This window comes from Mesitornis unicolor, unplaced genomic scaffold (assembly GCF_000695765.1).
Source record: "Mesitornis unicolor isolate BGI_N332 unplaced genomic scaffold, ASM69576v1 scaffold41408, whole genome shotgun sequence".
Taxonomy (NCBI): Eukaryota; Metazoa; Chordata; class Aves; order Mesitornithiformes; family Mesitornithidae; genus Mesitornis; species Mesitornis unicolor.
The window spans coordinates 27602-40185 of record NW_010203284.1 but is presented as its reverse complement, the minus strand read 5'-3'; the positions used below and the strand labels follow the sequence as shown (position 1 = coordinate 40185).

At 38.0% G+C, this 12584-nt stretch overlaps 1 protein-coding gene across 1 annotated transcript in view; it reads right to left on the bottom strand.

The window, feature by feature from the left end:
• Nucleotides 1-534: 534 nt before the first annotated feature.
• The window catches only part of FAM193A (family with sequence similarity 193, member A), a 38617-nt gene continuing 26567 nt past the window's right edge, over nt 535-12584 (bottom strand). The window contains exons 13-18 of the mRNA XM_010190653.1: nt 11126-11398; nt 10528-10810; nt 8143-8329; nt 6075-6305; nt 3536-4379; nt 535-620 (exon numbers count right to left, since the gene is read on the bottom strand). Coding sequence (XP_010188955.1) covers nt 535-620; nt 3536-4379; nt 6075-6305; nt 8143-8329; nt 10528-10810; nt 11126-11398 — 1904 coding nt within the window. The remainder of the gene's footprint in view (nt 621-3535; nt 4380-6074; nt 6306-8142; nt 8330-10527; nt 10811-11125; nt 11399-12584) is intronic.

The following is a 12584-nucleotide window of genomic DNA, read 5'->3' as shown; positions in this document are numbered from 1 at the left end:
ATAAGCTCGTACCCCACAATTATACCATCTCTACTTCATGTAGAGTGTAAAACTCTAAACTAACAGCTCCTATAAACAAGGAAGAAAACAACAAACAAATGTCTTTCAAGTACCTGTTCTGAGATTTAAAGCACAATTTTATTTGGTGAACACCTAACATAGCATTTTTTGTATTTTTAACACTAATCAGTATTCGGTTTGTGTGGATAAAAGACATATTGATGCAGATGTTGCTTATAGAAAAAAAAGGTAACCGAGTATATTTTGGAAGCCTTGATGAGAACCTGGGGGATGCAAAGATGATTCTGGCACTTATTTCTGTATTTGTGCTACTCAGCTACGATCTGTGCCCATGTATCTTCAGGTGTTTGTTACAGCATTCAGAACATCAGCAGGATTTGCTATATTACAATGCAGGCTTTTCTGGTAGGAGTTAGTTATTAAGTTGTGTGTGTGTGTGGGGTGTTTGTTTTGTTTTTAAACCATGGCACATGGGAAGAACCACAACAGCATTAGCATAGGGATTGCAGCACTCTACCTTTTAAAATACTCCACTTCTCGCTCTGTTTCATCCATTTCCACGCTGTCTAGATCAATGTCTTTGGGTAGAAACACATCATCTACAAAGGAAAAAGGATGACTCTGTGTTAGATTCCTTGGGGAGGGGGTTATAAGAGAGAAGCTTGAAGAATCTGCATTAAAGATGTTTCTGGAGAACTGCCCGAACTTTGTAGATTATTGAGTATTCATGTATCGAATGGATTAACAGAAACATGTAATTAGAAAGACACTTCTCAAAACCCCCTATACCAGTACCTCTGCACAGCCTGTAAGGAGTTCCATAAGCCTGGAACGCACATGAGAATGGTCAGGTTACACAAAGGGCTCGGTGAATCAGATAGCTCATGAGTAGTGTTCGACTACCTAAAACTGTTTGTTTTACTACTACAAAAGCGGCTTTAGAAACATTTTAAAAAAGTGTTTAAAATAAATAAAAGTATTTCAAGAATTCTGGGTTTGTAGAGCTGCTATACTCCCTCTGGGACATGATCATCAGGCTGTGCCCACAAGAGTCTTAAGTCAGGCTACCTATAATTAGGGGTTTTTTTAACAAACGTTTTTAAACCCATATTAATATGGCCTGAATTTAGGCCTTAGCTATAGCAACAAACTCTCTTTAAAGTCTGTTGGTATATTCTACTGTCTTAGTGTATGGTTCTCTCCTGTATTTAAAAAAAAAGCTTCAGAAAGCTTAATTTTTTGTAGAAACCAATCTGAACATTTTCCTCATAAAATCTCTTTTCTTACTACATAAATACTCCAATCTTGGTTTTGAGGCAGCTTCAGAACACATTCCAAAAATGGTGAGACAAAGCAACTAATGAAAACCACCCAGTACACATCAGGGCTCTCTAGAAATCGAGGTGTTGAGAACAAGCAACTCTCTTCTAAAGCCAATCCTGGTAGTTCAAAAGTTGCACATCTTTGCTGTGTGATCTACTTCTGAAGAACCAGAAAGCCCTAAAAACACAGGGCTTCCCTATACTTCTAGTTTTCCTCAGTCTCTTTATAACAAGGAGTTAAAAACACCTCGCCAGAATAAATTTCTTTAAGAAACAAAGGTAACATAAAAAGCAATAATCTTCACTGCCTTAACACTTCATTTTAAAACTCAGTTTAAAAAAAAAACAGATTTGTTACCCTCTTTTCCATCTTCTTTCAGTTATGCTAGTTCTAATTTTTGTCTTAGCTCACTAACTTGGTACATCAACCCTGCGTCTTTAAGAAATTACACCTAAATGAAAAATTGTCTATCAGACTACCTTTCTTGTAGTTCTAAAGTCAGAGCTACTCAAAGTGGCAACACAGTCCTGACCGCCAAGAGAACGGCACAATTCTCTCATTATAAATTCTGAAACATGTCCCTATGGCTTTTTGCATTTAAACACTAGTTTTGAGAAACTAACTATACTTGATTTAAGCAGCAAAAAACAATGGTGAGGGGCAGGGAGGCAGAAAAGATGCAGGAAGCAACCTAAATTCTCCTACAGTAAATACTCTCCACCACCACCCCCCCTTCAAATGTCTCCTTCAGTTTCTCCTTTGAGTCCCCAGTCTCCTCTTTCTGCTCTTAATTCTAGAGTTATGTCCTACTCCAACGGCTGGAGTACATTCTTCTTGGTAAATTAAGAAAACCAAAACCCAAACACACCACAGCACAGTCTGTCAAAGAACTAAGGTAGCAGCAAAAAAGGTTCAACGTTGTATCACTGCTCAGTTGACACTGAATGGAAACACTGAACATTAGAAGAGTTAAAAAGAAAGACTGGTGGGCTGACTCAACTCAACCATGAAACCACAAAAACAAAGTTAAGCTCTATACTCAGCACTTGCAACAACCAGGAATTTGATTTACATTTTTGTAACAAAATTTAATAAACGTAAGTATTCCGAAACACCGCAGAGAGTGCCAAAGGATTAAGGTCTCATATCGATGTGCCTACCAGAACCACAGCAGTGAGAGCTGCAATATGAAGCCATTCTGGTGAGCAGACATTTCATTTATGAACCGTTACCACTCAGCTACCGGGTGATCCCAGGGGAACGACCAAGTGCTTCGAACAGACAGATGTCTGTGCCGCAGAGCTGCCACCCCAACGGGCAGTCCCAGTAGGGACCAAGCACGTGCAGGAATAAACTGGTGCCCAAGAACAGCAGCTAAGATTACTGTGCTGGAAAAGCCAACCACATAGCGCTGTAGCTCTGGTATCAGCTGTTACTGTTCATGAAAATAAAGATACATTGGGAAGAAAATTATGCAAGTGACACTCGTTTTAGCCAACTCAATCTTCTACGGTTTTATTATTTCTATCAGGCAAACAACAACAAAAAGAATCTGTTTACTAGCACAAACTAAAATTCATGTGGATAAAATACTCAGTATTATCAACTAATTAACATTCCACTAAGTTCTCACTCTGGCAAATAAAAAATAGTAAATTAGTTTTTGCATTTACTTCACCTGTTGATGTAATTAATATGTGAAAGAAATTATTTCCACTGAGAAAATGCATATTTATGCATGAATAATCATTCTGTGGCTGCAGAAAACCCTTACTTTCCTTGCCTAAAGTATAAGATCAGCTTTAGACTATACTCTCAATGGTGTATGTGAAACAACCTTGCTTTTAAACAAGTTCAAAGTGGATTTCAGCATGCTACTGAATTATTTTTAATATTTAAGCTAGATAGGCTTTACAGGAAAAAACTGGCTTTCTTAACTGACAAAAATCCCATACAAAACCAGCAGCATATACTACTTTATTCATTCTTTGAGGTATCCTACGTCTCATCGCTAAAACTATATGCATCTCCTAATTGTTAGAATTACGACAACTTGAGTTTTCCTAACACAAGTTTTTCTGTCTCTAATTTACATTGGCAGGAATGACTGAAGGTAAAGATTACAAACTTCTGGATTTAAATGGTAGCAATAAAAACCAGCCCAAGTTCTTCAACTTTCTTATACACTTACCAATAGAATTGTTGACTTTGTCCCCTTTTTTCTTCTTGTTTTTCTTATTCTTGCCTTTTGGTTGAGGAGAATCTGCAAGTATTAGCTTATTATTTTGTTGCTGTTCACTTGGTGAAGGGGATTCACTTGATACAGGTGCTTTCTCTTCCTTTACATGGTTCAATTGTTTTTTGTTGTTATTGTTTAATTTCTTCTCCTCCTTTTTAGGTTCTGCAAGTGTTGGGAGCTCTGCTGCTTTTGCTTTGGATTCTATTTGGTTTCTGGTTTTAGACTGAATCTCAGCTGCTTTGGGGGATTCAACAGGCTTTTTCACTTGTTCAGCACACGGTTTGTTTATCTGCTTTAGTTTCTGTTTGCTGTTTCCTTCTTTATGTTGATGCATAATATCAAGCAGAAAAGAGAGGGGCTCATGCTGCTTTACACTCCCCTCTTTCTGATAAAGCAGTTTTGAGTCTCTGCTGTTTACAGGATTGGATAGTTCACAGCCTGGCTCTGAAACCGGCCTCTGGTCTGTATGATTCACGTGTCTTGACAGCGGACCAGAGGAGGTTTCTATCTTTTCTGATTGCTCAAGTGTACCATTCTGAATGTCTTCAGGTGCATTTGGGACAGATTCCTTCACTGCCTGGCAGTTTTGAGTAAGCATGTCCACCTTCTGACAGTCCTTACTTGTTCGCTCTTTCTTCTTTTTCTTTACAGCCCGCAACTGCTGGAGTTCCTGAAGCCTTTGTAACTCTTCTTTCAGTCTCTCTTCCTCTTCTTCCTCTCGTCGCCTCTGTTCTTCAAGCAACTGGTGATGCTCCCTCTCCCTGGCTTCTGCTTCAAGTCGGGCTTTTTCTTCAAGCTACAAAATAACAATAGGTTTATTGAAAGTGACAAATATTTTGGAAATCACAGCTTTAGGGTTTATTACTAGTTTTCTCTATGAACATTATAAATCCTAGGATGTTAACATATGCCCATACTTAATACAGAAGCCTATGCAGCAAGTAAATAACTATTTACATAAAAGCTGCTCTTTAAAGTACATGAAATCCTTTCTATACTTCTGTTTTCTATGTTTCTATATCATATTTGGTTGTAGCTAATAACTGTTGACCTTTGTTCTCTTGCTATGGTAGAGACAGAGTTGCTCTGTTCAGTGTTCGTGAACATTAGAAAGAGCAATTATGAAAAACATTTTACACCAAAACACCAAGCACATTAAAGATACATTAAAAGTCGTCAAAAAGAATAAGGGTGGTAAAGTTTTCTGTTGTCAGCCATAAGTCTATTAATCACATGAAACAAAGACACAAGGGAATTTTTTTTCCAGCCATTACTGCAAATGCCTGAAACTCAGCTATGCAGCATTGATCTTGCATCATTAGCAAAATGAAAGTCACACGCTGAGAACAATCACGCCCATTTATTTTCTTGCACATTTAGAAGTGCTTGTATGGGATTATTTTAACAGTTTAAGTAGTCGTGCAAAAAACCTATGAGAATCTTCCACTTCTTATGTTCAAACTGCATTGCAACAGCAAAGTGAATTTTACGTTGTGAATTTAGCAAAGTGAATTTTACTTATAAATAACTCGCTAGGCGCTCAAGTTGCTGAATAATGCCACAACATGAAAACAAAGAATATAACTTGTAAACATCAGGTCTTCCAAACTCATGAGAGCATTTAAAGAATGCACAATTAGTGTCAGCAAGCAAACCCACCAACAAGAAATGTTTACAGTGAGGTCACACAACATGCTTACCACAACTCAAAAACACGTAGCAACCACTTTACACCTAAGGCTGATACTTGAACTGCAATACGGAAAGCCAATTTCCTGCTTGTTCAACTTAAAAAAACCCAAACAACCCTGTATGTTTCCTCTATTAACTCAGCAAATATTATTTTTAAAAAAGTATTTTCACTGTTACACTTCAGGGTTTTTAGAAAAGTTTTTGCCAATTTCTGTTTGAAAGCAACCTGTAAATTTTTTCTTCACTCTCTGCAGCTCACCACTTTGGCTTGGGATAGCCCTTCGTGCCACCGTGTGGCACAGCACTTAACCTCTTCCCACCAGGACAGTAAGGTGCCCAGTGCAATCATTCTGAAAATACCAAATCTTGACTTTTCCACTCTTGTAAAAGCACTGACCTTATGTTTCCTCGCTTCCTACAGAGATACTTTATCATAATGATTACCCCAATAAAGAAACAGTAGTTTTCTAACTTGTCCCACTTTTAAATGTCAGTTCTATAGAACAATCAAATTCTTAACATTCCTGACACTTTCTAAAGTGTGGGAAATTCCAATAAGAAGTTGACTCGCAACAAAATGCACGACAATGACATTGTGAGGAATCTTCCCAATCTACTCTAGAACTCCTCAGGTACCAGCAGAACAATTAAACTAGTTGTTTATGAACAGGCAGTGTACCACAAAATACACAGAAACCAAGTATACAATTATTATAAAGTCAGTATGCAGTGGTATACTTACAGGGAGTACACAGATGCAAAAACATGAGGTCTAAAAATAAACACACTTATGTCTTACCTTTCTTTGCTTATGCCTGGCTCGCTTGGCTGCCCGAGAACTGCTTACAGGTTTGGTTTCAGAGCTGTTTATAAATTGCAGCAAGTCTTCCACCTTTCGATGGTCAACAACACTTTCCCTTTCAGAGATCTGATCTGGCTTCTTCGGCTGCTCCTCTTTTCTTTTTGTTAGACGTAAACGAAGCTTTTCTCTCATCTCTGCATAATTTCTACTGGTTGGTGCAGCTGGAGGCTAAAGGACATAAGACAAAAATGTAGTGACTCAAGAGTCTCAATGACCTAATACTTTCCAGATTTCAATTTTTAGAGACCATCAAATAATCTGGAAGGTCCAAACCCAAATATCAAACTCCTTACTGCTTATATGTGTATCTAAAGGTGTATTTAACAGCTAACAGACTTCTGAGACTGGGTGCTAGCTTGTGAACTGTGTTTTCCAACTGAAACAACGACTGATCTTGTGGAGGCACACAAAAGTGAGGAGACAAAGAAAAACTTTTAAAAGCAAGAAATGAGATTTCCATATTCCCTTGTGATCAGTATACCACATTAGAAAATTTGAAAGAAGCAGACATTTGCTGCTGCTCCCATTTTCTATGAAGTACGTTTCAGAGTTTGGGTTACATGGGCCTCTGGTCTGTAACTGAAAGCTTGATTATCCTGCACTGGAGCGTGCCACTGTACCTCCAGAGCTGGTAACACTGCGGCAAGTAGAATCCTTGTGCCATGTTTCATATCTGTATTCCCACCTACTGCTCTTGCCTCTCATCCACTGCCTTCCTGCCTTACCCTTTCCCCTCATGCACCAGATTTGGTGCCCATTTGTTTAGGCCTACACCAGTTCAACTCATTAAACCAGCAAAACAAAGCCTATTACCTTATTCAACTTAAAAGTTAGTATTAAATCCTGTAGCATTCTGCCATTTCAGCAAAATGAATAATTTTCTGTGCAATCAGATGACTATCAAAGACAGAGCGATCATGGGCATGGCAGAAACATGCAACGAGAAATGGGATCCCCTCCCTGCCTCTTTCAGCCACAGGGCAGGGACTTTTAATTCATGTCAAGGCCTAAGATGAGATTACATCTGATCAAATACATGGTCAATAAACTGAGCTTTAACTTCGAATATGAAAAAATACCAAAGACTCAAATTCTACTAGTTAAATTTTTATTAAAATAGAGTATACACAGATTTACAAATGAGGCCTGCAGGAAAATAAAATTTTACGAAAAAATTTGATGTGGCAACTTAACAGCTTTTAGCATTTCATTTGTGCAAATGAAAAGATATGATTACAACAATTCACAAGATGTCAAACCTTAAGGATGCTTCAAACAAAGGGTTAAGTACTAAAATGAAGAACATAAGGGGAAAGATTTTGTATAACCTGCATGCTTCAGAACTTCATAATTTTTTTCAAAACGCCCTTTATATACAAATACAACTCAGTGCCTATCAAAATGCACCTGTAAAGAAAACTGTAATATCCAAAACAGGGAAAACGCAGTTTGAGTTTTCCTTTGATAAAAGTATAACTTGAACCTTACACTGCCTAAGGTCTAGGTGAGACTAGTTTCTTCTTTTATTCCTTTTTTTAAAAATCAAGCTAAAGTGAATACTTTGAGGATTGCTATTTCTACAGACGGGAGAATGGGTCATAAATTGTCACAAATATTATTTTTAAAATCCTATATTAAGTGTACTTTTACCCAAACCCATTGAGTTATTTATAATTATACTACTGCAGATGAGTGCATGAATTTAGTAAAATTATTTAAGTGGCTCAATGCCCCCGTTTGCAGTTTCAGTCAAACATGGTATCTATTATCAAAGTCAGTTGCTTCCTAAATCTTTCAGCCATTTCTATTGCTTCTGAATAGCCTTCAACTGGTTTGTTTCAATTCTTCATTTCAAGAGAAGCCTTACTTTCTAACCTCACTCATTTTACTACTTCTGAGTGAGTTTCGATGCCACCCCCTTAGCTGCAGTCTGATAAATCACATGCAATCAATGATGAGTGAGTGACAAAAATCCAAAAAAAATAATTAAGAGTCAACAACTTACTCCTCCATGGCCGAAGAACTCACAGTAACAGCAGTCACAGTATTTTCCTTCCTTCTGATTTGTGGATGTTGAGGTACTGGAGCTATGCTCTGAGCAGCTGTCTTCATCTTGGCTCTCCTCTCCATCATATTGTTGATGATCATACGTGTTACTGTTCTCACAGCGATGGCCCTCACAATCGGGATCACTGTGTCAAATTAAGAACAAGCTTATAAAAACTCTAGGTTATAATAAAGTATTTGAAAAAAAAAAAAAAAAGCATGGTTATATGTACATCTACCAGAAACAATGACTCTCAAACTGGGATATCAGCCACCAGTGACGCATTAAACCCTAAAGCCTTCATCCAGTAGCTTGCAAATGGAGCAGCAAGATGAGATGGTACACGGGAAAGTGATTTACAAAAACTCATTTAGTGACTCACTGAAGGAGCAGCCTAGAGAACGAGTTTTGGAACTGCTCTTCCAGGCTTTTAACAGGTAAAACAGTACCAGAAGTAGTGATTTTAGCTTTTTTAAAAATGGAATGGTTTTAAAGCCGCTTCCCATCTCGCCACTTGTGGTCTGAAGGGAGCTATGAAGTTGCAAAGTACTCAATTTATTTCTAAAATCTTCTGGTTTTAGGTAGATTTTCAAGCTCTTGACTTAAATAAGAAAAATTCAAGGTCAGCTAAAATCAAGATGTTCTCATTACCCTGTTTGCCCCTTTATTTTCAAGGGGAAATATTAGCATGTTTCTTCAATAAGCACATAGGTAGCAGTTTATTGCCTCCAGAGTTCTGCATAACCACACACCCAACATATCTACTGTCCAGTTGTTCTAAAACTGATGTGATCTTGCTTAAAAAAGAAAGTATTTCAAAAAGAAATTTACCCATCTAACATTAGTATTTCTTTGTTCTTATGCTAGAAAGTTGAAAACAGGCCATAATCAGTCTTATCTGCAAAACATATATGAATCTTCTTTCTAACTTCCCTTTTCCCTCTCTCCTCCCTAATAAGTTTTTTCAAGAGTTAGTATCCAGGACAGAATGAAAAATTGTTTAACTTCAGTATTGTACTTAGGGAAAAAGCACACAAAACTTAAGAGGAGGCACTACCAGTCAGTGCAAATGTTCTGACCAGTCAGTCTGAGCAGCCCTTGTATCGCTGTCTCTTGCCCCTTGACAGTCAGCACCACAGTGCCCAGCAGCAGAGTGGAACAGGTGTGCTAGGAGTGACAGATACAATGCCACAGAATTCCTTAGTTCTGTTGCTCAGTCACCAAACTGAAACACTACAGCAGAAAACAGGTTTTCCCATTATAGCACATTACTGATTTATTTAGACTGCAATAATTGCTTCTGGGTTCTCCCCCAGTAAATTCCCTATGAACTAAAATTACTTTATCTTGTCAGCACCTGGAGATGATGATAAAAGTTAGATTTCTATTGCATTAAATAGCCCATATTTAATTATCTCCCTGCAGTAGGTAAGAAGGTTTATTTTAAAAATTGCAGTAATTTCTTGAGCATGAAAGAACAGTCACTTATTTTGTGATATCATCAATAAATACAGTTGATAAAAGAAACAAGGGCATTTTCAGCTACGCAGTTAATCTAACTCTGCCTAGATCTCACATCATCTTCTGAAAACTACTGCAGTAGCCAGGAGACTACATTCATAGCAGCCATGACCACAGCCCTACAGAGTACTTAGTAATGACTCAACGGCTTTTCTGTTTCACCTACACTCCTCAGATATATCAAAGGGTTGGCACTGTTGCCAGACTGCCACAATACATAACACTACCAGAAGAGAGCTCTACCAAACCCCTCCTAACCTCCAAGAAAACCTTCAGAAATCAGAACATCCTTCCACACCACAACCACTGTATAAATGGTGGCACCGATACCTAAGAAGTCTTAAGTGTTAGTCAGGAAAATGTGTTACTCTGTGGCAGGTTTCAAGACCATGCATAACATTTTTATAATCTGAGCTAAATCTGTCAACAGACTCCATAAGCCTTCACAGCTTTTCACTGCTGCATGCCATGTAATGCCAAAACGACAGAAAACGGATACAACAGGTTTGTCTCAGCAGCAACCGCTACTGGCAATAAAAGACTAATAAAAATAGAGCTTGACTTATTTATCCCAGGTCACATTTCTAAAAGGAACCAAATATTTTTTTAAGCTTCTAAACTCAGCAACTAGATTCTGCAACAGAAGTCATATTTGCACAGCTCACATCACGTTACATACTAAGTATTTGAACTTGGTCTCATTTGCTGAACACCCAGAGAGCTCTTTTACGACACCACAATCATTGGCAAAGGAGGAGAGGGATATTTTAATTCCTCTTCTTCTATAAAAAGGAAGGGCAACAATAACACCAACAAACTTACCTGCAGACACTTAGTGGGGCACTTACAGAGCTGTCTGTGGTTGAAGTAGGAGGTGCAACTGTAGTAGGACAAAGACCTGAATGAGGATCCACAAATCCAGGGGCTGTTGCAGCAGTTTTGGGGAAAGAAGGAGCAGCAAGATTTGGAAGATGTGGTGTAGAAGCTGGAGACAGTGCAGCAGGAGACAGTGACGGAAGGGATGCTAAACTGGTAGGACTATTTCGCGGTGCAACTGGTGCAGAATGTCTGTGGTCTTCTTTATTAATGTTGTGGAACACTTCACCTAAATTAGGGAAAAAGAAACCACTTACTATTAAAAAATATTTGTTAAATCTCCATTAACTACCCGAACAATCACACAAAGTGCTGGATGTTCTCAGCTTCTGTGAAAATCAGCACTATTTCAACACCTTTCTATTACCAGTTCCAAACCACGACATCAAGGTCTTTTACAAAGTTCTTTAATCCAGGATAACAGGAATTACAATTAACAAAAATCACCAAGATAAATATTACTAAAATAAACACACATATCTTTACAGCTAGCTAAATGTACTTGGGTCAGTTATTAAGCTGTATCTTAATTACAAATCCTTACCTATCGATGAAGGTCTCTTGGATGATACTTTGAATTGGTTGCTGCTTGACTGCACTGTAGTTGCTGTGCAGGAGACAGAAGAAGTGGCAGAAGAGGTTGCCATGACAACTTTATTAGCTTCCATAAAGGCATCCTGGAAATTGTACAGACATTTCTTCTTTGCAGCATTTTTTTTCTCTTTGCTGTCAGTAACTGCTGTTGCTTCATTGCTAGATGTAGTGGGAAGTGCTTCAGGTCTTATTTCTGAGAGGGCTGGTGCTAATATATCACTCCCTTCAATTGAAACAGACAGAGTAATTAAGAATCACAGAATTACAGAATTGCCTTTATGGCATTTAGAATTAACCATTCAATAATTCAGATGCAGACAAGCAAGGATATGTTGTTAGTGCTGGCTTAGTAGGATTAGTGAAATGATTCTCCTTTCCCTCTCTCCCTCACATAATATAGCTGTAACAAAAAGTGTAAGAAGTCTCAGAGCAGAAGTTACAAACCTTAAAGCTACCATTTTAAGAACACTACTACATGTGTCATAACAAGTGCTGAGGATCTTACAGATACCTTTATCCATTTATAATTTAAAAATTAAAGTTAGACACCATTTTACATGCTCAACATCTTAAGCTCCAGTACCTGAAGTCCAGGTTAGCCATACAGCAATTACAAGCAGGAACAACATATCCTTCTATCAATAAAATGTCATAAATCTTATCTTTGCTGATTGGAAATTCCAGCTAACTACAGCAACAACTTTGTGACAGACCTTCCACACAAGCTTGCCAGTAACCACCTGTTGGAACAGCTACCCCTAACTACATTTGTAAATGGATGAGCTGTCCTACTGGGGAGTTTTCTGGAGGTTTTTGATGCCTTTCCTTTTAAATATCACTGTAGTGGCTTGACATAAGTTAGCAGCAGATCAGTCTGAAAAAAGCCAACACACAAAACCAAGCTTCCTTTCTCATATCAGCCAAATACATTTTGATAAAAAAACATTCTAATATTTGCTATGATGTGAATGGAAAGACACATACGTACATACACACACACACACACACACACACACGTTATTTCTCTTCTATTCTCTTTTACTTTAACCATTAGTATTTCCAGAGGCTTCCTGGCTTAAAACAACCTTCTGCTTCATCTATGCCTGTCTTTTTGAATGACAATGCAGTTGTCTCTGTGCACTGTAAGCAGTAGGAAGTGGTACCACGTTAGCAATGCTCTTACAACCCTGTAGAAAAAGAGCAGGCCTTTGTGGCAGAAGACCAGAAGTTATTTAAGTTTGCCCTTAATCCCCATTTTTTTGCAACTCTAAACTTCTTAAGACAAAAATACCTCTACAATGACAGTAGGTGGGAACTGGCATGCTATTCCTTTGCCTTTAACATCCACTGCCCAATACAGAATTTATTTTTCAATATTCAGCACCTCTGGAGTAGAAATGGCAGCAAAT